General features: G+C 45.0%; 2 protein-coding genes across 4 annotated transcripts in view; one reads left to right on the top strand and one right to left on the bottom strand.

Moving 5' to 3' along the window:
- The window catches only part of LOC134396130 (zinc finger protein 420-like), a 229,188-nt gene that overhangs the window by 43,099 nt on the left and 158,717 nt on the right, over nt 1-27,372 (bottom strand). The window lies entirely within an intron of this gene.
- Nucleotides 1-27,372, top strand: part of LOC134396135 (zinc finger protein 345-like) — a 133,137-nt gene that overhangs the window by 2,571 nt on the left and 103,194 nt on the right. The window contains exons 1-5 of one of the 3 annotated variants that reach the window (XM_063122512.1): nt 12,445-13,277; nt 13,491-13,602; nt 14,410-14,480; nt 15,389-15,515; nt 18,075-19,649. In XM_063122512.1, coding sequence (XP_062978582.1) covers nt 12,855-13,277; nt 13,491-13,602; nt 14,410-14,480; nt 15,389-15,515; nt 18,075-19,333 — 1,992 coding nt within the window. In that variant the 5' untranslated portion in view covers nt 12,445-12,854 and the 3' untranslated portion in view covers nt 19,334-19,649. Of the gene's footprint in view, nt 1-12,440; nt 13,278-13,490; nt 13,603-14,409; nt 14,481-15,388; nt 15,516-18,074; nt 19,650-27,372 lie in introns of those variants that run through there. The other 2 variants (XM_063122513.1, XM_063122507.1) reach the window with 2 other exon arrangements.

The raw sequence follows: 27,372 nt of genomic DNA, 5'->3' as shown, positions 1-27,372 counted from the left end.
AAAGATACAGGAGCCCTGTCCTCCTTTTCATATGGCCACCCTAACTTAATCTCAATGCACATTATATTGGCTTTGTACCATCCTTGTCTCTTGCAGGGGCTGTAATGATGCCAGCAATGGATGCTCAGCCCTCTCTTCTTCTTTGTGAGGGAGTGGAACCACATCAGGTAGGTGGAAGGATAACAGGGGAGACAGGTAGGGAGCAGCCCCTGCTCACCTCCAAGGGCCAGAAAAACCTCTCTCCTTTTTCCTACTGGCAAAACAAAGATAATAAAGATAGGGTGACCATATGAAAAGGAGGACAGGGCTCCTGTATCTTTATTTAACAGCTGCATATAAAAAGGAATTTCAGCAGGTGTCATTTGTATATATGGAGAACCTGGTGAAATCCCCTCTTCATCACACCAGTTAAAGCTGCAGGTGCCCTGCCCTCTTTTAAATCTGGTCACCCTAGTATAGCTCCTGCACTTTAACTGTGGTGATGAAGAGGAGATTTCACCAGGTTCTCCATATATACAAATGACACCTGCTGAAATTCCTTTTTATATGCAGCTGTTAAATAAAGATAGAGGAGCCCTGTCCTCCTTTTCATAGGGTCACCCTAATAAAGAGAGCTCTTCTGGATGGGACCAAAGGGCCCTTCTAGCCCAGCATCTGATTTCCCAGAGTGTCTGACCAGGTGCCTCTTGGGAAGCCCACAAGTAAGGCAGGAGGGCCAGAGCCCTTTCTTGCTTTGTTCTCCCAGCAACAGGTTTTCACAGCAAGCAGGCTTAAATCCTGGACTCGAATGCCCAGCCCATCTCACTTCATAATCATAACGACAACAACGTATTTATGGATTCCTGCATTGAGCAGGGGGTTGGACTCGATGGCCTTGTAGGTAGGGTGACCATATGTAAAGGAGGACAGGGCTCCTGTATCTTTAACAGTTGCATCCTCTTCATCACAACAGTTAAAGCTGTAGGTGCCCTGTCCTCTTTTAAATCTGGTCACTCTAGTATAGCTCCTGCAGCTTTAACTGTGGTGATGAAGAGGGAATTTCACCAGATGCGACATGTGTACAAAAGACACCTGCTGAAATTCCCTTTACTATGCAACTGTTAAAGATACAGGAGCCCTGTCCTCCTTTACATATGGTCACCCTACTTGTAGGCCCCTTCCAACTCTGCTATTCTATGATTCTATGATTTCTTACCCGCCTCTCCCTTTGGATTTTTATCAAATGCATGTTATGGAAACATTTTCTTTTCTCATCCAGGCTCTGGTGACCTTTGAGGAGATTGCTGTGTGGTTCACGGAGGAGGAGTGGGCCCTGCTGGATCCTGACCAGAGAGCCCTGCACAGGCAGATCACAGAGGAGAACTGTGAGATCATGGCCTCATTCGGTAAGTCTCCTCTATGTCTTGTTACATTATACTGTCAGGTTCCAATAGCAATAATGTTTTGGACACATGTCCTATGTTATTTATTTACTAGCAAAAAAGCCCGTCATATGGCAGGTGTATTTATTTTGTTAGCATTTCTTTGAATACAATGTATTTGGTATACACTTCTTTAAAATTTTGAACCAACTTCCCCTGTTCTTTCCTATCCTTCTATCAAATTTACCCTCATGAGACAAAACTATTTCTTGGAACTTAGAACATTTAATTACATTTGCCTTTCTTGCAGCCATATCACACTGCAAGAAATGTGAGCTGTTGGCTCACATTCAGCTTGTGATCTACAACAATTCCAAAATCCTTCTCGTTTGTAGTATTGCTGAGCCAAGTATCCCCCATCTTGTAACTGTCCCTTTGGTTTCTATTTCCTAGATGTAGAACTTGGCATTTATCCTTATTCAATTTCATTCTGTTGTTTTCAGCCCAGCACTCCGGCCTATCAAGATCACTTTGAAGTTTGTTTCTGTCTCCCAGGGTATTAGCTATCCCACCCAATTTTGTGTCCTCTGCAAATTTGATAAGCATTCCCTGCACCTCTTCATCCAAATCATTAATAAAAATGTTGAAGAGCACTGGGCCCAGGACTGAGCCCTGCGGTACCCCACTCATTACCTCCCCCCAGTTTGAGAAGGTTCCGTTGATAAGTACTCTTTGACTCTGATTCTGTAGCCCACTGTGAATCCACCTAATAGTTGTTCCATCTAGTCCACTTTTAGCTAGTTTGTTAATCAGAATATCATGGGGCACTTTGTCAAAAGCTTTGTATCCCCAGATTACAACCCCACTAGCCTGGGTGGAAGGATTGGAACGAGATCTGATTCTACAACTTTGGGGTTTGCCATGTTCTGAAAAGCAGGTGGAATAGGTAACCCAGGAGTGGGTAGCCCGGGAGGCCAAGGAAAGTTCAACACTGTGGACCTAGATTGATACTGGTCCAACAACTCTGAATAAAAATGCTGGAGTACACTAACAGACCGAAGGCACAATTATTTTTTTCCAGTTCGTACAAAACCTTCACAGGCACAAAGGGTGCTAGGTCTGATATTACAAAGCCACAAAGGAGTGATAGGAAGATTCCCAGGTGCTGACAAGAACTGTTCCAGGCTTAAAGCAATGGGATTCAGAGAATGCCTTGCCAGAGCCATCTCAAATGTAAAAGTGGGCAATTTGGGACAGGTGTTCATTAACAGAGGTGCTGAGCCTGCAGGTCGTGGGCTCTCCCACACTAGAGGCCTTCAAGAGGCAGCTGGACAACCATCTCTTAGGTATGCTTTAGGGTGGATTCCTGCACTGAACGGGGGTTGGACTCAATGGCCTTATAAGCCCCTTCCAACTCTACTATTCTATGATTGCATATTTCCTGAAAGGCTCAGAAATTTGAAATCTGGCACCTGGTGTGGTAATTTACTTATCTCAGAGAAGTCACTGCAGCACTGGCACATGCTTGTATGATTAGATTTGAGTTTGCCTGTCCCAAGGCTTCCTGAAGATGTGCACTTTTGATTAGCTTGTTAATGCCAGATCTGACATTCGGCAAGTGACATTTGGTAGGATGACTTTGGCCTTACTTTTCCCGCCATGACAAAGGGAACAATTTGTTAAAGGAACCGTATCCATGGTTGCCAAATTGCATTGGAGTCTGAGATACCTGCCTTACTGATGAGCAGCCTGATAACAAGTCTGTGATGTAGGCTAGGCTGAAAGAGAGCAAGTGGCCCAGAAATTCACAGTACATTTCATTTCTCAGCTGAAAGCTGGACCCAGGCCTCCATGGGGCCAATCAAATGCATTGCATCACACCAATAGTCAGTAAATGATAGTAAACAGAGAAAGTTAAATACCCAGTAAGAACTGCATCCTGTCTTATTTTTTCAGTTCTTCCTTTTATCAAAACCATTAAATTTTTCAGTTTGAGATTCTATTGCTAATTCAAGCTTTTAACAATTTCTTGTCTTCACTTTAGAAGGTGATGGTTGGGAAGCAGAGAATGAGAGAGGACCATATGGGATATTACCGAAAAGAGAAAGTTGTAAAACCAGAAAACAGCAGAGAGAAATATATGGAGCAAATCAGAATAAGAGGAATAATTTCTTTCCTTGTCAGTGCAATGGCTACCATGATATTACAATCCACAAAGAAATACACCCAAATTGTTGTTTTGAATGTGGCCATAAGCAAACTCTCACTTCTCATCGAAGAACTCACACAGGGAAGAAATCATATAAATGTTTGGAGTGTGAAAAGACCTTTACTCAGAAGACAAATCTTACTTCTCATCAAAGAATTCACACAGGTGAGAAACCGTATTATTGTTTGGAGTGTGGAAAGAGCTTCACTGAGAAGAGAACCCTCACTCAACATAAAAGAATTCACACAGGGGAAAAACCATACCATTGTTTAGAGTGCGGAAAGAGCTTCAGGGCGAAGAAACATCTTACTTTACACCAAAGAACTCACACAGGGGAGAAACCATACAAATGCTTGGATTGTGGAAAGAGATTCATAACGAAGTCAAATCTCTCTCGTCATCAAAGAACTCACACAGGGGAGAAACCATATAAATGCTTGGAATGTGGAAAGAGCTTCAGTCAGAAGACATCTCTCACTCTTCATCAAAGAACTCACACAGGAGAGAAACCATGTAATTGTTTGAAGTGTGGACAGAGCTTCCGTGTGCAGAGTCATCTCACTTCTCACAAAAGAATTCACACAGGGGAGAAACCATATAAATGTCTGGAGTGTGAAAAGAGCTTTAGTCTGAAGGCATATCTCAATTCTCATCAAAGAACTCACACAGGGGAGAAACCATATAAATGTCTGGAGTGTGAAAAGAGCTTTAGTCAGAAGGCATATCTCAATTCTCATCAAAGAACTCACACAGCGCAGAAGCCATAAAAATGCTTGCAATGTGGAAAGAGCTTCCGAGAGACTAGAAGGCTCACTTCTTATAAAAAAATTCACTCAGGGGAGAAACCATATACATGCTTGGAGGATGGAAAGGGATTGCTTCTCAAAGAAATCACTCAAGGGAAAAGTTTTTACAATATTTGGCATGTGGGGAAAAAACTTTAAACCTCATCTTCTCATCCAACAACTCACACTGGGAAGAAACCATAGAAATACTTGGCTCATGGAATGAAATTCAAGTACTCTCAAGCCATATTTCACGTTAGACTGACTTAGGAGATGTACTGTATAAAGGAATAGCAAACCAAGGAGACTATTAGTGTGGTGTAGCAATGTCTACAAAGAAACTTAAATAAACAGTATTTTCACCTATATCAGTACATGTGAAATACTTACAATACCATAATTAACAAATTGGGCAACACATCCACTCCGGGAAAGCCTGGGCAAAGAGATGGGTCTTTAATTCACTCCTAAAACATGCCACAGCTGCCACCTTCCAAACACGAGTGGGGGCTGGGGGGCGTTCCATCTAGGGTTGCCGTATTCTGAATCCACAAAACCAGGACATTTTTTTTGGTGGGGGGGCTGGGCTAGGATATTTTTAAAAACTGAGAAATATGTAAAGGTCTAGGGAAAGCCCAATTTTTGCAAAGCCCAATTTTTCAATTAAAACAACTACTGTAAAACCAGACATCTTAAATTCACTGCAACTTACTTCCAAGTAACAGATTTGAGGCTTGCAACCCAAATCCAAGGAGGTGCATTTTTGAAGGGCGATTTTGGGAGGAGTGACTTTTCTTTCCTTTCTCCCCTCTCTCCTTTCTTCCCCTTTACCACCTCGTCCCCCACTCGCTCCCTCCCTCCTGTCCCCCACAAAACTCTCTTTCTTCCCCCACAAATAACCCAGCATCTCCGCCCCGCGCTAACCCTAAAGGTCTGACCACAACCAGCCAAGCTCACCAAACTCCTTTTCATTGCATGGGACTCAGGTAGCTGGAGGAGAGCACGTGCGCCTTTCCTCGCTGTTGTTCATCTTCTACGCATCCGCAGGCGCAATAAGGTGAGTCACGGTGAGTGACTCAGATGAGCCTGTGGAGGAGCGGTGATGCTCTGGAAAAAGCATTGGATTGATGCGTCTTTTTCTCTGCTGCTGCCGCTTCGCTGAACAGGCTCAAGGCACCATTTTGAGGTCAGAATTTCTCCGGCCACCTGGACCAGGAATGCCCAGCCGGTCAGGACATTTCAGAATCTCCTGGAAATGGGGACATTCCTGGTTTTCCGGGACGTATGGCAACCCTAGTTCTATCAGGATGGCTAGTCAGAAAGTGACATCCAAATTATCCTCACTGCACATGGGATAGTCTGCACATAGAAGCTGACATCTACATTTGTGTTACTATTGCCTAAGGATTGTAACCTTGTCCTCTAAAAGTGATCAGCAGAGCTCCATAAAGATCTGGACAAAGCCACACTGAGGCCTACAATACTCTCCATTCAGGATTCTTCTCATTTTTAGCTCCGTTTCCTACAAATTTGCCAGCAACGCTGCCCTTTCCCCACTTGTCTACTCCACTTATTTATCCTATTTTCACTGTCCCTCCCAGTCCCCTTCGCCATGCAGAAAGCGAGCAGAGTTGCTATTTCCCAGGGTAACGATGGCTACGATCCTATACACCAACGTCCTCCACTCTGATGCTCAGGAGACGTGCCTTCATCTTGTGTTTTCTCCATCCTTTTCAGGCTGCAACACTATGCATATTTGCCTTAGAGTAAGTCCTACTGAGGTCAGTGGGACATCTGAAAAGACTGTGCTGTGTCCATCCCTCTGGGTCTCCTCATGGGAATGCGTCACAGGCACTGGCTGCAACCTAAGCAGGGTAAGAAATTTTTCCCAAAGGGAGGGGATCATAGAATCAGAATAGTAGAGTTGGAAATAGCCTATATGGCCATCGAGTCCATCCCCCTGATCATTGCAGGAATCTACCTTAAAGCATCCCTGTCAGATGGCTGCCCAGCTGCATCTGGAATGCCTCTAGTGTGGGAGAGCTCTCCCTAGGTCATTGGTTCCATTGTCGTACTGCTCTACAGTCACGAAGATTTTCCTGATGTCCAGCTACAATCTGGCTTCCTGTAACTTGAGCCTATGATTCCGTGTCCTGCACTCTGGGATGATCGAGAAGAGAACCTGGGAGTTGTCGCTTCCCTTCTGAAACAGGTGGGATGGGTCCGGAAAGAGCAGGCACCCAGCACAGAGGACACTTACTGCAGCTGGAGCTTTTAAAAAGCAGGGTGCAAAGGGCTGCTCTAGCGTCTCCTCAAGGGCCAGATTTTTGCCAAGCAGGGTAGAATCATAGAATAAAGTTGGAAGGTGCCTCTAAGGCCATCGAGTCCAACCCCCTGCTCAATGCAGGAATCCACCCTAAAGCATCCCTGACTGATGGTTGTCCAGCTGCCTCCTGAAGGCCTTTAGTGTGGGAGAAGAGCCCACAACCTCCCTAGGCAACTGGTTCCATTGTCGTACTGCTCTTAACAGTCAGGAAGTTTTTCCTGATGTCCAGCCAGAATCCGGACATATAACACTTTGAAAGCAGTTTGAAAATGGTATGTGAAATGTGTCATGAACCACAATAGTTGTCAATGCACCTCAATACCGTTATAAAGCAGTAGTGTAGATCGTGCCCCTGACTGCGACAGCATAGGCACAGGCAGGCAAAGGTGAAAAACAAAAAAATATAGACCACATTTCCATGCCGTGAGCACCTTCTGCAGGGCTATCCAGGTTTAATCCATTTTAGCACCTTTTCCTACAAATGTGTCAGCAACAATCACCTTTGCTAGCTTGTTTCCTCCACTTTTATATGCTATTTTCACTGTCCCCCCCCATCCCAGTCTCCTTCGCCAAGCAGACACAGAGCAGAGCTGCTGTTTCCCAGGGTGACGGTGGCTACGATCCTATACGCCAACGCCCTCCATTCTGATGCTCGTGACAGGTGATGGATTGCAACTCCCATCACCTGTCAGTAGGGCAAATGGTCAGGGAAAATGGAAGTTGTAGTCCAAGAATCCACCTCAGGGAAGGCTGCTATATACCTTTACCGGGGAGTAAGCTGAATGGAAATTAATGGGGCTTGCTTCTGAATACACATGCAATGGATTGCACGGTAGTTTGCTCTCCCCCCGCCTCCAAAGTTTCAGGTTTTTTCTGGGCTGAATCTCCTGTGTCCCTTTGAACCTCGTGGCAAAAACAGCCTTAAACACAAAACAGCATTTTATAAGCAGAAACCAAACTCACAAGCGATGAACAGCGAGATGATTCACCCCACCCCACCCCAACCGCAAAAAAGTCATATCGAATCAAAACCAGACAAGAGAAATCACCGCCAGTATTTAAGAAAGCTATAAAGAGGGATCTATTCCAGCGGGCCTATCCAGCGGAATTTTAGGCTGCTTTAATCATGTATACCATGTTTTTTAATCAGTTTATGTATTTTATACTTGTTGTTCCCTGCCTCGATCCAAACGGAGAGGTGGGTAAGAAATAAATTATTATTATTAGTAGTAGTAGTAGTAGTGAACCACCTAGAGAGCTTTGGGTATTGCGTGGTATAGAAATGCAATAAATTATTATTTATTGCCACTGAACTCAGTGGCAAAGAGCACCTTTTATAAGCTTAGGATCATATACCAACTGCGCCCTTATCTGGACAGAGATAGCTTAGCTACAGTTATCCATGCTCTGATAACCACTCGTTTGGATTACTGCAATGTGTTATACCTGGGGCTGCCTTTGAAAACGGTCCAGAAACTTCAGCTGGTACAAAACAGGGCAGCAAGGTTACTAACAGGGACTGGCCGACGAGACCACATCACGCCAGTCCTTTTCCAGCTTCATTGGCTGCCAGTCCAGGTCCGGGCCCGATTCAAAGTGCTGGTATTAACATTTAAAGCCCTAAACGGCTTGGGGCCAGGCTATCTGAAGGAGCGCCTCCTCCCATATGTACCTGCCTGGACCCTAAGGAAGTGAGGCAGGTGGCTACCAGGAGGAGGGCCTTCTCTGCTGTGGCACCCTGGCTGTGGAATGAGCTCCCTAAGGAGGTTCGCTTGGCAACCAAAATTATATGCTTTTAGACGCCAGGTGAAGACCTTTTTATTCTCCCAGCATTTTAACAGTCTATAAATTAATTTTAACTTGGTGTTTTAAATTCGTAGTTTTGCATTGCTGCTGTTTTTATCTGGTTGAGCTTTTATGTTGTATTTTATATTATGGTTTTATACTGTTGTTTTATACTTTGAATGTTTTTAATATTTGTGAACCGCCCAGAGAGCTCCGGCTAGTGGGCGGTATAGAAATGTAATAAATAAATAAATAAATAAATAAATAAATATATTATTATTATTATTATTATTATTATTATTATTATTATTATTATTATTATTATTATTATTATTATTCCGTAGCCCTCCTTTGAAAGGAACTCGCTGCTTGGCCATCTAAAGGTTAAAGGGACAGAACAGGATTCCTAGAGAGGAAGGGGATTTGGGGAGAAAGGGAGGAGCCGCGTCCTCCAAAGGAAATGTACTCTCCCCCCCACCCCACTCGCCACTTCGGCCCTTCCTAAACCTGTCTTCTTTCTCCAGAAGAAGGTGGTCTTGCAGCCGCATCCAGGCGCTGAATCGGGACCTTCTGGGTAGGCTCAGGTGAGACCTCGCCCACCCCGTCGGCTTGTGCATTGGGGGGAGTGGGGTGGGGTGGGGGTCCCTGGGCTGCAGCGGAGTTGTGGGGCATTGCAGGCAGGAGGGGGCAGGAAGGCCCGGGAGTGGGGAGAGAAACACGCTCAAATTCAGCCCCCAAAGTGTCGGAGGCGGACCTGATTTAGCGTCACGGAGAGGAGCTGGACACCCCCCCCATTTTACCCCATAGGGAGGTGGGCTGTGGGGCTGATCCCCCCCCCACAACATACGGGCGCTTAATTCCTCCTTTCCCCCCCCCCCTTCTGCGAAGCCTGGAGGCCCCTTTCATTGTTTAAAGAAGAACCGCAATGTGGAACTGAATCCTCAAAGCGATCAATTGGTGATAGTTCTGTCCATTGATGAAAATAATTGGCCCCCATTATCCGGGTTATGGGGGGCGGTGATTACCCCCCACGCACCCACCCGAGTCCCCAGATGCGAATCTGCCTGCGGCCGAGATTCAGCCCCCCCCCCCCTTGTTGACCAAAGCAGACAATGCTGGATGGAGAAAGACGAGGTGCCCGCCCTGACCACGAGGCCGACTGAGTTGGGGCGGCCTGGAGGGGCCCTAAAACCTTTTCTCTATTAAACAGAGAAAACAATAAAGGAGGAAAAAAAGAGACCTCTGCCAGTGAATCCCAATTTCTGCAGGACACAGGGCTGGGCGAGCCTTTAACCCGTTCCACTAAGCTAGCCCCTAGCTACTATAGTTAAGAATGATTTGGACTGTTCTGAATGGGCAGCAAAACGTTTCTTATTCAATATAATTTTTATTCATTTTGTTCTTACTGGATTATTATTATTATTTTATTATATTTTATTATTATTATTGACAGGAAGGAAGGGAGGCCCTTGTGATATTTCCTTCCTCCGCTGCCCAAATAACTTTATTAGTCTTGGCTACTTGGAGCAGCGGGACGGGCGTTTGGGAAGCCCACATCCTGATATTTTGGCAGGATCCGGGACAATGTTTTAGAGCAGCAAAATGTCTTGGGCCGGCCCTGTGTTGAATAGTTATTGTGTCTGCATGGAGAGGGCAGGTAGAAGGGCCCCATTAAAGAAAGAGACTAATTGTTATTATTAATTGGAAAGGAAAAATGAAAGAGAATGAAAAAGAGGTAGTTTAAAAAAGAAGTAGCAGCCTGGATAGAAACTGTTGAAATACATTACATAAAGTATAAAACCATTTGTGTACAGACATAAAACAGCACACACAACAACATGTATCTAAAACCATCAGCCAGAGACAATCCAGGACCTGATGAAAAAGACTTGTTCTATGCTGCCAAATTTGATTTAATTTGATTTATTACATTTATATACTGCCCCATAGCCAAAGCTCTCTGGGCGGTTTACAAAAGTTAAAAACAGTGAACTTTAAAAAATATACAAAATTTAAAACCATCAAAAACATAAACAGTATAAAAACAATGGTATCCATTTTAAAACAACAGTTCTCGGGTCCATTAAAAAACAAGCAAACTTAGCGTTGTTAAATGCTGTTAAATGCCTGGGAAAAGAGAAAAGTCTTGACCTGGTGCTGAAAAGATAACAATGTTGGTACCAGGCGAGCCTCATCAGGGAGATCATTCCATAATGGGGGGGGGGGGCACCACTGGAAAGGGCCAAATGCCAGAGTGAAAAAGAAGTGTTCTAAGATTGGACCTGCTATCAGTATGGCTACAGCATTTTGCACAAGTTCTGAGTCGTATTCAGAAGCAACCCAACGTTGGCAGGTATTACCCAGAGGACCTTCTCTTCTGCTGTTCCCAGACTGTGGAATGGCCTGCCGGAGGAGACTTGTCAACTTGACAGTTTATTAGCATTCAAGAAAGCTATAAAGACTGATCTCTTCTGGCAGGCCTATCCGGTGGAATTTTAAGATGTTTTTAGAATGTTTTAACAATGTATATTATGTTTTAATTCAGTTTTATGTATTTAACTGTTTGCTGTTGTTCCCCACCTCGATGAGAATGGAGAGGTAGGTAAGAATTTATTTATTTATTTATTTATTTACAATATTAATATACCGCTCCCCATTCAAAATTTCGGAGCAGTGTACAAGATAAAATACAATAAAAACAGAATAAAACACCATAAAATAGATTTTTAAAAGCAAAATGAACTGTGAACTGTGGCTTAATGAAATAGGTTGATTTTTACAACCTACATGGCAGCAAGAGAAGGCATCACAAAGAGGGTGTGTGAAAGGGGGGATGCTGGAAGAATGGGTAAGGCCAAAAGGGAAGGCCGAGAGACATGGCGCTTTCTTCTGGGGGAGGAATGGTGGAGATTGATCAGGAGTGGGTTGGATTAGATGCTGCCACTTCTGTAGGGTGACCCTATGAAAAGGAGGACAGGGCTCCTGTATCTTTAACAGTTGCATAGAAAAGGGAATTTCAGCAGGGGTCATTTGTATATATGGAGAACCTGGTGAAATTCTCTGTTCATCACAGTAGTTAAAGATGCAAGAGCTATACTAGAGTGACCAGATTTAAAAGAGAAACATGTATAGGAGTGGATCCCCCAGAAAACCATGTGTCTGTGATATAAAGTATTTCTTAATAAAACAATGTCTGGATGGTTTAATGAGATAAATGTATATCCCTGTCCAAATACCAAAATTTATATACAAAAAATTATATACAAAAGGGGTTGTGAAAATGTCAATGGCTTTAATGAACCCAATGGAGTACTAATGCACAACCCACGAATGTGAAAATGGGAGACACTGTTGATGATGCAACAATGAAATCTAGGAAACTACACAATTGTAGACAATACACTCTAGAAAGCTGTACAATTATAGACAAAGGAATACATTATTACCATATTTCTTCGATTGTAAGACGCCATCAATTGTAAGACACACATTAATTTCAGTACCACCAACAGAAAAAAAAGACCTAAGACACACCCGCGATTCTAAGATGCACCCCGTTTTTAGAGATGTTTATATGGGGGGAAAGTGTGTCTTAGAATTGAAGAAATACGATGGCTTCCATGAACGTGCATCAACATTACACAGATTAACATGTCGTCAATACACAGTATAAATCACAGAGTAACATGAAGTAATTATACAGTGGAGTTAGGCTTATTCTGAAGTAACGTGAAATGAGGATTAAATTGGGGATTAGACGGTTATTCTAGATAATTCACCATTTCTCACTTCATTAGTAATCTCTAATGATGTATTAACACATTATTCAGAATAACAATTATCATAAGTAGTATCAATCACAGGCTTGACATGTTCCTTTTGTGAGGGCTCCTCTCTTCATTTCCTATCAGATTTAAAAGAGGGCAGGGCACCTGCAGCTTTAACTGTTGTGATGAAGAGGAAATTTCACCAGGTTCTCCGTATGTACAAACGACACCTGCTGAAATTTCCTTTTCAATACAACTGTTAAAGATACAGGAGCCCTGTCCTCCTTTGCATAGGGTCACCCTAACTTCTGACACTCAGTCGAGTGAAGGACTTTGGTCTGTGGCTCCCAGATGAAGAAACCTCCCCAAGTCTCTGCTTGCTCTTTGTGTCTTGACATTCGCCAGCCTTTCCTTCTGGGACAAGATCTGATTGCTACATGGGGCCCTCCACATTTTGTCTCCCCCTGAAGGTATAATAACTCTTTGATTGAACAGTGTCTTCATTTTGCAGGTCTTTAGTAGCACTGCCTGTTACAACTGTCATTCAGTGGAAAGATTGGTATCAGGAGTGACTCATTGCGTTGGCCTTCTGGGAGAATTCCTTTGAGAAACAGATCAAAGATGGCGGATCAATACTCAGCTGGCTCTGAAGCAGGAAGAGGCCCTGATGCCGTGAAGATCGAGAGCACTGGGGAATTCTTGGAAACAGCAGTGCAGAAGGACCTGGATGAAGACAAGGCTAACTCTGACGTGCAGCGCCAGCGTTTCAAGCAGCTTCGCTACCAGGCATCTGAGGGGCCCCGAGAGATCTGCAGCCAACTCCACTTTCTTTCCCGGCAGTGGCTGAAGCCAGAGCAACACACAAATAACAAAATCGTGGACCTGGTAGTCCTGGAGCAGTTCCTGACCATCATGCCGGCGGACATGGCGAGCTGGGTGAGAGAATGCGGAGCGGAGACCAGTTGCCAGGCGGTGGCCCTGGCAGAAGGCTTCCTCCTGAGCCAGGCAGAGGACCAGAGGCAGCAAGAGCAGCAGCAGCAGCAGGTGAGAGCCTTGCATCCCTGGGAAATTATCCGAAATCTCTCGAGCTTCGGCTATGGGGCGGTATAGAAATGCAATAAATAAATAAATAAATGCTCACCCCCTTCTGGAAATCTCCAGAGGAGAAAAGTCCCAAACTGCAACAGTTTTACCCATCTTATTGCTTTCATATTCCTCCTCCTCGTTCCATACCTTGAACATTGGTTACTGTTTCAGGTGCAGAGTCTGTTTGCCGAAGCAGTCCCTGATTTCCCTGCAGCAGCGAAGGCTCCGTCCGAGACCAGGGAGAGCCCCCCGCAGGAGGGTGACCAAGATGCGTCTTTGGAGGGTAAGGATGAATTGCCCAGTTTTTGTTGTTTATTCGTTCAGTCGTTTCCGACTCTTCGTGACTTCATGGACCAGCCCACGCCAGAGCTTTCTGTCGGCCGTCACCACCCCCAGCTCCCCCAAGGTCAAGTCTGTCACCTCCAGAATATCATCCCTCCACCTTGCCCTTGGTCGGCCCCTCTTCCTTTTGCCTTCCACTTTCCCTAGCATCAGCCTCTTCTCCAGGGTATCCTGTCTTCTCATTACGTGGTCGAAGTACTTCAGTTTTGTCTTTAATACCATTCCCTCAAGTGAGCAGTCTGGCTTTATTTCCTGGAGTATGGACTGGTTTGATCTTCTTGCAGTCCAAGGCACTCTCAGAATTTGCCTCCAACACCACAGTTTAAAAGCATCTATCTTCCTTCGCTCAGCTTTCCTTATGGTCCAGCTCTCGCAGCCATAGGTTACTACGGGGAATACCATTGCTTTAACTATGCGGACCTTTGTTGTCAGTGTGGTGTCTCTGCTCTTAACTATTTTATCAAGATTTGTCATAGGGGCCCAATTTCAAAGCCATCTCTGGGGAGATATGCATTTTCCCCTAACTGCACCATAAAATGGCTACAAATATCCAACATGAAATATAAGGAAAGCCATCTTGTAATACGCAGGCGTGCTTTGACTTGCATCGCTTGAATTGCCTGAGTTTTTGCAGGGAATAACTCCTCTTGTGTTGAAAGGGGCTTTCTCCGTAGGACGTGTGTTTAAGATTGTCAATATGGTTTCTAAGCACATTCTGCTGTCTTCATATCACTTCTGTCTGTTGCAGGGGATAGAATGATGCCAGAAATGAGTGCTCGGACGTCCCTTCTTCTTTGTGATGAAGTGGAACCAGACCAGGTACGAGGAAGGATACTGAGGAGCCACGCAGTCAGCAGCCTGGGTGACTACGTCCCCTATGCACCTCCCCAGGCCAGAATGCATCTCTCTCCTTATTTATTTACACTTATATACTGCCCCCATAGCCAGGGCTCTCTGTGCGGTTTACAGAAATTCTAAAATTGAGATAAAAACAAGTATACAAAATTTAAAATTCTAAAACACAGAACATACACACATAAAGCATTAAAAACCGTTAAAAAACTAAACATGTGGGTGATTAAGATGTGCCGCCATATGCCTGGGCGAAGAGGAAAGTCTTAACCTGGCGCCGGAAAGATAGCAGCGTTGGCGCCAGGCGAGCCTCGTCAGGGAGAGCGTTCCACAGTCTGGGGGCCACCACCGAAAAGGCCCTGTCCCTTGTTGCCACACTCCGAGCCTCTCTCGGAGTAGGCACCCGGAGGAGGACCTTAGATGTTGAACGTAGTGACCGGGTATACTCACGTCGGGAGAGGCGTTCCGTCAGGTATTGTGGTCCCAAACTGTGTAAGGCTTTATAGGTCAAAACTAGCACCTTGAATTGGGCTCGGAAACATACAGGCAGCCAGTGCAAGCGGACCAGAGCAGGTGTTATATGGTTGAACCTTGTGGTTCCCGAAATCAATCTGGCCGCTGCATTTTGCACGAGCTGCAGCTTCCGTTTCTTTCTGGTAAAATTAAGAGCACAAGGAGAGTGACCAAAGGCTGCTCTAGGCCACCATCCTGTTTCCCAGAGTGGCTGGCCAGGAAGCCCATAGACAGGAAAGGAGGGCCATACATGTTTCCTGCTGTTGTTCCTCCAGCAAACAGAATTAAGTCCTGCAGTGTCCTGCCCAGCCACCTAAAGTTATGTGATCCTTGAGTAGGAAACTTTTTCTTTTCCCATCCAGGATCTGGTGACTTTTGAGGAGATTGCCGTGTGGTTTACTGATGAGGAGTGGGAACTGCTGGATCCTGACCAGAGAGCCCTGCACAGCCAAATCACAGAAGAGAACTGTGAGATCATGGCTTCTTTCGGTAAGTCTCCTCTGTTTTCTTGTTTAAATATATGGTTGGGTTTCAAATGCAATGGGGAAGGCAATGGCAAACCATCCTGCTACAAAGCCTGCCAAGAAAACGTCAGCGAAAGCAGGCGTCCCTCTAGGAGTCAGCAATGACTCAAGTGCTTGCACGAGAGGTTCCTTTCCTTTCGAATGCAATAACGGTGAGTAAGATAATATTATCAATTTGGGGCATACGTCTTATCTTATTAATTTATTTTGGATTTTGAGGCTGTCTTTTAGGATGCAGTCCTCAGAAGGCAACATTCAAAAAGCAGAACATTGATTAGAGAAAGGCAGTCCAGAACAAGGACATTTTCAAGGCAGAGTTGAAGGCCTTCCCTGCAGAGGCCGTGTGGAGCTTGAGTGCATATTTCAGATGCCTTCTTCCAGTCTACCAGAATTTGTCTATTTTTGTTTACTACAGATTTCTAGTCCTGCCCTTCCATTAACCAAAAAATCCACACGGAAGCGAATAGTGGTGAGACAAAATATTAGGAAACTAAAACATAATCAAAACAATAATCAATATTTGGTCATGAAATCAACAGGAAGCATTTAGAGCTCCAGAAATACTAACGCAGAGTTGACCTGTCATAGCATCCCATAAGCCATTTTTAAAAATTAATTCCTTTATTATTATTATTATTATTATTATTATTATTATTAATTTATATAGCACCATCAATGTACATGGTGCTGTACAGAGTAAAACAATAAAATTCATTTTCCTTTTATTGAGAATTTAACAAAACAAAATAGAGAACAAATCCTTTTTCTGTTTCGTTCTCTGTTTTCTTAAAATTCACAGAAGTGTGACTTATCAGCTGTACTGAAGACAGGAAAGGAGGTATCTGAAGAGGCATTCAGCACCCCAACATAGTTAGTTTACAGAACCAAACCCAGCTATTTCTCTCTTAGTCTCTTTCTCCAAAATTGCACTCAATCTTCACACATAGATGCCCAGATTCCATCCTCTTTACGTGGGGTGGAGGGATGAGAAAGAGATCTGATTCTCTCTGGCTGAGAACAACATAACTCCAGGGTTTGTCACACTCTGGAAAGCAGGTGGAATCCTGCCAGTAGTGGGAAGCATTGGACCAGTACCAAACTGGGTTCACGACTATGAATGGAAAAGCTCAAGTATGCCAGGACACCAAGGGCACGGAACCTTCATTATTAATTTATTATTGCATTTCTATCCTGTCTTTTTTCTTCCAAGGAACCAATGGCGCATACACAATCCTCCTCCTCTCCATTTTATCCTCACAACAACAACCCTGTGAGGAGGTTGGGCTGAGAGTTTGTGACTGGCCCAAAGTCACCCAGTGGGTTTCCATGTCCGAGTGGGGACTAGAACCCGGATCTCCCAACACCCAGTCCAGCACTTTAGCCACTACACCACACTGGTTCTTGGATTTTCTCCAGTTTGAACAGAACCTTTGTAAACCACCAAGAGAGCTTTGGCTATGGGGAGGTATATAAATGCAGTAAATAAATAAATAAATAAAACCCTCCAGAGTGACATATCTGATATTACAAAGCCACAAGAAGTTATGGAAAGATTCCCAGGTGGTGAAAAGAGCTGTTCCATGCTTAAAACAATGGGGTTCAGAGACATCCTTGCCAGAGCCATCTCAAATGTAAAAGTGGGTGATTTGGGATACGCGCTCATTAACAGAGGTGCTGAGCCTGCAGCTGTTCAAGATCGCCTTTTTCCTGAAGGGCTCAGAGAGTCCTGGTCTGGCACCTCTCAGTTGGCAATTTACGGATCTCAGGGAAGTCACTTCAGGGCTGTCCTATGCTTGGAAGGTGGGAACTGCCTTTGCCCGTCCCAAGGCTTTCTGAAGAGTTTCAACTTTGCATCAGTGACCACTGGGGCTATTAGGCAAGATGACTTATTCATTTTATTTTATTTGTTTATTGCATTTTTATACCGCTCAATAGCCGAAGCTCTCTTTGCCTTCCTTTTCCTGCTTTGGCGCTGGGAAGGTTTGTGAAAGGAACCATGTCCACAGTTGCCAAATTTCACTGGAGTCTGTGATACCTGCCTTACTGACGAGCAGCTGAGAATAAGCCTGTGATGTAGGCTAGGCTGAAAGAGAACAAGCCTGGGGGATGGGATAGGCTGAGAGACAGAGAGAGAAACTGGCCCAGAAAGACATGGTACATTTCATTTCTCAGCTGAATCCTGAAACTCAGTCTCCATGGGCCTGATCAAATCCATTATAGCAAATTATCCGTGAGTTTATGACAATCCACAGGGGCAAGTAAACACATGGTAAGAACTGTCTCCTGTCTAATTTTTTCAGTTCTTCCTTTTATCAACAGTGTTTATTTGCACAATTATTTGAGGTTCTGTTGCTTTTTTTTTAATAATATTTTATTTTTTCCCAACAACAACATCTAAATGAATATCACACATAATACATACAAACAAAGATACATATAACATCTACAATTACATTAAAAATCATTTAAGGGAGAGGTTCTGTTGCTAACTCGGGCTTTCACCAATTTCTTGTCTTCATTCCAGAACGTGACTGTTGGGAAGTGGAGAATGAGATAGACGCATGGGAGATGTTACCCAAAAGAGAAGGCTATAAGCACAGCAAACAGCAGAGAAGCGAAGATGGAGCAGATTGGAATACAAGAAATAATTCCTTTCCTTTTCAGGGCAATAGCTCCCATGACATCATAATCCAAGAACAAATACAGGAAAATAATATGCTCAGTATTAGAATGGAAACTTTCAGTACTGAATCAAATGCTCACTACAACATTGCAACATTGAAGAAACCATATAAATGCAAGGAGTGCGGAAAGAGCTTCCGTTGCATGTCACATCTCTTGGCTCATCAAAGAATTCACACAGGGGAGAAACCATATAAATGTCTGGAATGTGGAAGGAACTTTGTTGGGAAGGGGACTCTCACTCGACATCAAAGAACTCACACAGGGGAGAAACCATATCCATGTCTGGAATGTGGAAAGAGCTTCAGTGAGAAGGAAACTCTCATTCGACATAAAAGAATTCACACAGGGGAGAGACCATATCATTGTTTGGAGTGTGGACAAAGCTTTAGTCAAAAGATACACCTCACTTCTCATCAAATAACTCACACAGGGGAAAAACCATATAAATGTCTGGAGTGTGGACAGTGCTTCAGTCATAAAAAAAGTCTTACTTATCATCAAAGAACCCACAGAGGGGATAAACCATATAAATGCTTGGAATGCGAAAAGAACTTCAGTGACAAGGTAACCCTCATTCAACATAAAAGAGCTCACATAGGGGAGATACTGTATCATTGTCTGGAATGTGGAAAGAACTTCAGTGCGAAGAGTCGTCTCACTACTCATCAAAGAACTCACACAGGGGAGAAACCATATAATTGTTTGGAGTGTGGAAAGAGCTTTCGACAGAAGATAACTCTCATTCGGCATGAAAGAACTCATTCAGGGGAGAAACCATATAATTGTTTGGAGTGTGGAAAGAGCTTCAATAGGAAGGAGTATCTTGCTTCTCATCAAAGAACTCACACAGGGGAGAAACCGTTTCATTGTTTGGAGTGTGGAAAGAGCTTCACTCAGAAGAGAAATCTCACTTTGCATCAAAGATTTCACTCAGGAAGCAAGCCATCTGAATTCTCAGAGGATGGAGAAAGCTTCAGTAGAAACGAACATTTTGGTTCTCATCAAAGGAATCACCCTGAAAGAAGTGTTAAAACTCTTTGGAGTGTGGAAGAAAACGTTATATTCCATCTTACGTCTGACACAGGGGAGAAACCATAGAAGTTCTTGGAGCATAGAATGAGAATCATATACACTAAAGCCATATTTCACATTAGACACATTAACTTCAACGATATTTTCTCTTATAATGGGTCATCTTGGAAAATAATTTTGTGTGGATTATAAATATTCCGAGAGTGCAGGGTGAGGTGTATTTTCCCAGTTGAGTGCATTTCAAATTTATTTAATAAATATTTCATGTATTTTTGTAGAAGAGTTAGGAAGAAAAAAATATGTATTCTGATACTGAATAGATATGTGTAATTAGTAAACCAAGATAACGCCTCATTAAAGGTTAAGGGAAGTAGAATAAATTGTTTTGAAAGTACAAGTCTCAAAATTTTGTATTTATGACACCTTTTGAGTTAATAATTTGTATCTTGGCTTTAGAAATCTACTTGATGATGTCTAAAATTGTGCCACATTTCAGACCCCTGCTTAGTATCCCAAGATCCTGCATATCTCGTATGCTTGTCCCGTCTCTCTCCCCCCTCCGATTGTGATTGTTTTTTCTTTCCCAGGACTACGGGTTATTTTTCTTGGCAACAGTATTTGCGAAAACGGAGCACCGTTGATGGGTTGTGGGGGAAAGCGGGCCTGATTGCCCCCTTGGCAAAGTGATCCTCAGGGTTTGGAGTGTTGAACTGACACTTGGAGGTCCCCTGCCTTCAATCGTACACCTCCCCGAATCTCCAGCACAATGTTTTAAGGGTAATCTAGCACCTGCCCCCATTTTGTAGCTCCCACTCATCGTATCAGAGGAGACTTGAGAAGGAGATGGACCCTAGATCACCCTTGCTGGAGATTTGGGGAGGTGTGCAATGGAAGTAGGACACTGCCAAAGGTCAGTTCCACACGGGGCTGATAAGATCCCCTCCTCATCCCCATTCAACCTTTCAAGCCTCCTGGCAAAAATCGCCTCTCCAAAGGGAACGACGTTTTGCCACCAAAACCAAAACACACACTGGCACAGCAGTTCCATTCAGCAAGAAGAGAAAATGTTCAGAACAAGAAAGAGAATCTGAGGCCGATGTGCTGCAATGCAAGATGTTCCTGCATATCAGGGATTCAAATCGAGCCTTCCACCAACCACCAACGTTGCATCAAGGACCTGGTCAAAGGCGCACAAAATCATATTTCGCCGCAATCCAAGATTGAGGATATAACAGTTAGCCAACAGCAGACCAATACGACCCATTGAATTTTTAAAGATCAGAATATTCTGCCTGCAATCTTAAGCATAACGTCCCATTATACAGCTGAGGAGCACTGAGGCTCAGAGATGTACTTCCTGCTCGCAGAACTGCGTGTGCTCATAGGACTGCAGCCTTTGACATTGGCCTCGTGGTGAAAGTAGATGGGAGCCAGAAACTCTTCCTGTTCTACTCAGAATCACCCAGCGATCTCCAGCGAGGCCCCTTCTGCCAACCCCCTGCACTGGACAAGTGTGGGGGCTCTTCCATGCTACTGGTTTCATGTGGCATTGCTATGCTTTGTCCACGTTTTGGGGACACCCACACAATAAAAGCATTTGGGATAAGGAAATAAATACAAATGCATCCATCCTCTCCTGGTCTTAGCTGTTTCCCCACTGAACCCAAGATCAATGAGTAAGGCCATTCCAATTACTTGTTCATTGCCAGTGTAGCTTCTGCTGTTCTTGCTTTCATAGAATCATAGAATAGCAGAGTTGGAAGGGGCGTACAAGGCCATCGAGTCCAACCCCCTGCTCAATGCAGGAATCCACCCTAAAGCATCCCCAACAGATGGTTGTCCAGCTGCCTCTTGAAGGCCTCTAGTGTACTGCTCTAACAGTCAGGAAGTTTTTCCTGATGTCCAGCTGGAATCTGGCTTTAACCTGAGCCCGTTATTCCGTGTCCTGCACTCTGGGAGGATCAAGAAGAGATCCTGGCCCTCCTCTGTGTGACAACTCAACTACCTTTGTTTCTGGAACGTTTCTTCTACAATCTCCATCCAGGCTTCGTCAATTTGTAGTTCCTCCTCCCACAGGTTTGTCAACAACGTCCCTCTTTGCCCGCTTTTCCACTCCACTTGTATATACTATTTTCACTGCCCCTCCCTGTCCCTTCGCCAAGCAGAAAGAGAGCAGACTTGCTATTACTCAAGGTGACTATGGCTATGATCCTATATGCCAACATCCTCCGATCTGATGCTCAGGATTGCAACTCTCATCACTCAAAACCAGAATGGGAAAGGGTCATGGATCATGGGAGTTGCAATCCAAAGGATCTACATCAGGGGAGGTTGCTATATACCCTTATTGGATAGTAAGCTGAACGGAAGTCAATAGGTTTTGCCTTTTATAATTATTAATTATTATTTCTTAGCCGCCTCTCCACTTGGATCGAGACGGGGACATGCATAGGACCGCATGGTAGTTTTCTAGCTTCATGCCCCCTTCCCCATCCAAAGTTTCATTTTCCTGGGCTGTACCCAGTGACAGCACCAGGGGAGAAAAATCGGGGGTGCAGAGAAGGGGCAAAGTATATTTCTAGTTGAGCGAGCTGTGTCCCGCATGTTAAGATCTTTGAAAGAAAAATAACAGTATATCTCACACTAAAACTGCCATCCTAGCCATACATTCTGCAGTAGGTCATATATTGATTAATTTAGGGCTTTTAAAAAAATGTAACATGTATTAGCCAAATTCAAATTACAGTAAGGAAAAAAAGCTTTCAAACAAGGTAGAGTCACTACACAAGCATTTCCTTGACATACAGATAAGACAGAACAATTTCTTTTAAAAACAGTTACTTTTGAACTGGTGTAGGCAGAACCAGGAAGGTAGACTCTTAGCATAAGGAAAGTAAGAATAAACTCAGAAAGTTGGGCCCTGTACACCTAGGAAACCCAATGCAAGTTGTTGTGTATCTAAATTATAGGGGTGGATGCTAAAAAGAGAGATCAACTTTGGTGCTTGATAAACGTGTTAAAAACTATTTTATTCTTTAAATCCAAAAATGCATTTTTGGATTTAAAGAATAAAATAGTTTTTAACATGTTTATCAAGCACCAGAGTTGATCTCTCTTTTTAGCATCCACACTTATTGGTGCGTTTCCCCCCCTACATTTAGATACCGGTATCTAAATTATAGCCATATCTGGCTGATTCGATTGTCACTCACTGAGAGGGAGAAGTATGTAGATATGAGCTGATTTTTATGCATCCCTGCAAAACTATTAACTACAATTTCAAGGTCATAGAATCATAGAATAGCAGAGTTGGAAGCGGCCTACAAGGCCATCGAGTACAACCCCCTGCTCAATGCAGGAATCCACCCTAAAGCATCCCTGACAGATGGTTGTCCAGCTGCCTCTTGAATGCCTCTAGTGTGGGAGAGCCCACAACCTCCCTAGGTAACTGATTCCACCGTCGCACTGCTCTAAAAGTCAGGAAGTTTTTCCTGATGTCCAGCTGGAATCTGGCTTCCTTTAACTTGAGCCCGTTATTCCGTGTCCTGCACTCTGGGAGGATTGAGAAGAGATCCTGGCCCTCCTCTGTGTGACAGCCTTTTAAGTATTTGAAGAGTGCTATCATGTCTCCCCTCAATCTTCTCTTCTCCAGGCTAAACAGGCCCAGTTCTTTCAGTCTCTCTTCATAGGGCTTTGTTTCCAGACCCCTGATCATCCTGGTTGCCCTCCTCTGAACACGCTCCAGCTTGTCTGCGTCCTTCTTGAATTGTGGAGCACAGAACTGGACGCAATACTCTAGATGAGGCCTAAATAAGTGTCATTAACAAAACCAAGCTAATGCTCCATTAAAGTAGGAAGGGATTGCACTTGTGCTTATGGAAAGCAGAAAAATCATTCTGAAAGTAACTCCAAATTTTATAATACTGATTCCTCTTGAGCTAATTATGCAACCCTTGGCTTTAGAGATCTACCCGATTGATGTCTACAATTATGCCAAATTTCAGTCCTCCACTCAGTTTGAGTACAACCTGTCCTCTTCCCCTCCCTGCTCTGTGCTCCCTTTTTATTTCCTGCAGATTGGTTTTCTTAAAATACAATTTTTGGCCCCATCATTTGCACAATTTCAGTACCAGGTATTTACACAAATGTCTTTGTTATTTTGTTATTCCAATTAACCAACCATCCACTGATGGTTTTTCAGAGTTGCAAAAGTGCAGCCCTAAGGCTGTTGAGGTATATAGTCTTGGCTTGGTTGTCAAAGGGAAGGAAAAGTACTAGGGAACATACATGTTTATTGACAAGATGGAAGGCAATGCTACCTTTCTGTCCTTTAGGTATGTCTGAGTTTGTATGTCTTGCGAGTTTGACTGAATGGCCGTGGTTAGGGATGCTGTGAGAAAGGGGAAGAGAGTATTATTATTATTATTATTATTATTATTATTTATTTATTTATTTATTTATTTATATAGCACCATCAGTGTACATGGTGCTGTACAGAGTAAAACAGTAAATAGCAAGACCCTGCCATATAGGCTTACATTCTAATAAAATCATAATAAAACAATAAGGAGGGGAAGAGAATGCACCAAACAGGCACAGGGTAGAGTAAAACTAACAGTATAAAAGTCAGAACAAAATCAAGTTTTAAAAGCTTTAGGAAAAAGAAAAGTTTTTAGTTGAGCTTTAAAAGCTGCGGTTGAACTTGTAGTTCTCAAATGTTCTGGAAGAGCGTTCCAGGCGTAAGGGGCAGCAGAAGAGAATGGACGAAGCCGAGCAAGGGAAGGAGAGACCCTTGGGCAGGCGAGAAACATGGCATCAGAGGAGCGAAGAGCACGAGCGGGGCAATAGTGTGAGAGAGGAGAGATAGGAAGGAGCTAGACCGTGAAAAGCTTTGAAGGTTAACAGGAGAAGTTTATATTGGATTCTGAAGTGAATTGGTATAAATAGTTTGGCTGAGGGATTGTGGTCTAGTCAGGGCCAGTGCCAGGTTATTTTGCGCCCTAGGCAAGGCGAGCTACTTGCACACACACACCCAAATTGCACAGAAGTCCGAACGCGTGCGCCGAGTGGAGAGCTGGGACTGGCTCACTTCGATTTGGGACCGAGCTGTCTGGAATTCACTGGGACTTACTTCCTTGCAAACGCAACCCGCTATGCATCCTGGCGTCCCGATCCCCTCCACACGTTTACTCGGGGGAATAAGGCTTCCGAGTAAGGAGGCATAGGTGGATCGGGCCGCACTGGTGCCTCTCAGTGCAACGCTTTCTCGGATGCAAGTCCTGTTGATCCATGCGCGCAGGATGGGGAAGCAGGAGAGTTTGCCTTGCGAGGAGTCCACAAGTCCCTAGCTTTCCTGGGGGAAGGGAGAGGGAGTCCCGCTTGCTTGGACATCGCGGCCTGTTTGAGGAGAGAGGCGAGGCGACCCAGTGCCCTTTACTCAGGAGTAAGGCAGAGGCTGGCTTGGGCCAGGGTCGAGCTCGCCACGTGCTTTTTCTTCTTCTTCTGGTGGCGGCATCCTGGTGGCTAGAGCAGCTCTGGGAGGGCGGCTTCCAGGCGGAAGTCCGAACGTGGAGCAGCCCCACCCACCCCAGCGTCCCTGGCTTCATTTCAGCTGGGCGCCATCTCGCCCGCCCAGGCCCAGCTGAATCCTCGGGCCGTCCCAGCCCGGCTCACAGCCAACAATGCATGTGTGTGCTGTGCTGCGCGGCGCCCCTCTTAGCTTGGCGCTCTAGGCGGCTGCCTGGGTGGCCTCTATGGTAGCACTGGCCCTGGGTCTAGTCTTGTCTGATTCTGATTCTTGTGGCGTGTCTGAGGCTTGTGCTTCTTGAGGGTATTTGGTGTGTGAAGAGTGAGAAGAGAGAGGACTTGAAGGGACTTGGGATCGTTGTTTTAAATATAAAAATAAGCAGGTTTGATCTACATTGAGATACCAAAGATCTGTTCAATTTCAATAAACTTTACTTTGTGTTCTGTTATCACAAACCACGTGTCAGCTCGGATTTATTACCTGCTATTTTTACACAGTGTAAAAACATCTACCAATACACCTGCAGTTCAGTACCTCAACAATAGAACCCATTTTTCAAAACCCTTTGCCTTGTTCCCTCACATATAGGGGAAGGGTTGCGTCATTTTTGCCCTTTCCTCAGGCTTTTCAAGCGGTGGCGCTTGGCTTGAGAAGGGTGTGCTAGGCAAGGCCTTCTGTGTGACATCGGTGCCCTCGCAGAAGTGCTTTCTGTCCAAAAACCACTCGCCTTAGGGTGAGACCACCACATATGAATGGACGTCCCTACCCCAGAAATCCCTTCCAACACACTGGGGATGACCCTGGACTCATCATGGATATTCTTCTGGGCATCAGAATACCATCTGTGGGTCAGTTTTAACATTAATTATATTTTTCACTAGATATTGTTTTAAATAAACCTCTGTCCCACAAAACATCCCAATCTTTTTCTTCCGTTTGGATTCCTAAATCCGTCTCCCTGACCATCCTAAGTGGATCATTTGTATCCAGGGCCGGTGCCGGGCTTTTTTGCGCCCTAGGCAAGGTGAGCAGCTTTCACACACACCCCACCGTACCCCCCACCACCCCAGGTAGCCGGAGACAGGCGGGGATGAGGCCACGTTACCTATCCCTCGCTCGAAGGCCTCCTGGCTTGGTGGGACACTGCGGTGGGGTGGGGTGGGCAGCTTTCACACACACCCCACCGTACCCCCCACCACCCCAGGTAGCCGGAGACAGGCGGGGATGAGGCCACGTTACCTATCCCTCGCTCGAAGGCCTCCTGGCTTGGTGGGACACTGCGGTGGGGTGGGGTGGGCAGGCAGGTGGCTCCATGTTCCGACTTCCAGCGTGCTCAGAAGTCAGAACGTGGAGCCGTCCGATCGCCCCCCTCCCAGCTTGGCTTTAGCTGGGAGGGTCCAGCTGAAGCCAAGCCGGGAAGCTGGGGGAGGGCAGTCAGACGGCTCCATGTTCTGACTTCCGGCACGCGCTGGAAGTCAGAACGTGGAGCCCCCCACCCCTGCCCCCCAGTGTCCCAGGTTGGCTTCGGTTGCTGGGTGGGCGCCCAGCTGAAGCCAAGCCAGGGACGCGGGGGGGGGGGGGAGGCGGCAGAAGGCTTCAGAACGGCTTGCCCGGAAGCTGCCCTCACTTGGCCAGAGTGGCTCTGGGAGTGGGTGGGCGACTTCCGGGCCCGCCGTTCAGCACCCCCTTACTTTGGCGCTCTAGGCGGCCGCCTAACTGGCCTCTATGGAAGCGCCGGCCCTGTTTGTATCAGCTTCTTGACTTGCTATCCACTTACAAAGATTGGAGGTCAAACCTTTTGTTACTCCATTACATCTGGAGTAACAAAACTGAATTTCCCTTTTCTATCCAACTTTTAAAGATACAGGAGGCCTCTCCTCCCAGAACCATCTCCATTCAAGTTCAATTTGTAAACCGCCCAGAGAGCTTCAGCTATGGGGCGGTATATACATGTAATAAATAAATGCATTTTTAGCTCCTTTTCCTAAAAATGTGCCAGCAACGCTGCCCTTTGCCCGCTTCTGCCCTCCACTTATAATGTGCTATTTTCACTGCCCCCCTTCACCAAGCAGAAAGAGAGCAGGGCTGCTATTTCCCAAGGGTGACGATGGCTGCGATCCTATACGCCAACGCCCTCCACTCTGATGCTCGGGAGAGGTGATGGACTACCACTCCCAACACTCCAAGGCAGTAGGGCAAAGGGTCAGGGATAATGGGACTTGTAGTCCAAACGACCACGACAGGGAAGGCTGCTATATGCCCTTAATGGGCAGTAAGCTGAATGGAACGCTACAGGGCTTGCTTCTGAGTAGAGACCTGCCTAGGCTTGCATGATGGTTTGCTCTCCCCTCCAAAGTTTCAAGTTCCTGGGCTGAAACTCCTCGGCCCCTTTGAATCTCTTGGCAAAAACAGATGATTCCCCACCACCACACACACACACACACACACACACACCGCAAAAAATAAAATCAACCCAAAACTAGGCAAGAGAAATGGCTGCCAGGATCCCCGGAAGGGAAGGCAGCCAAACCATGTTTCCGCGATCCTCCTTTGAGAAACGCAGAAAAAGGATCTCGCT

This window comes from Elgaria multicarinata, chromosome 3 (assembly GCF_023053635.1).
Source record: "Elgaria multicarinata webbii isolate HBS135686 ecotype San Diego chromosome 3, rElgMul1.1.pri, whole genome shotgun sequence".
Taxonomy (NCBI): domain Eukaryota; kingdom Metazoa; phylum Chordata; class Lepidosauria; order Squamata; family Anguidae; genus Elgaria; species Elgaria multicarinata.
The sequence above is the reverse complement of the archived record's forward strand: the minus strand, read 5'-3'. Positions and strand labels throughout refer to the sequence as shown.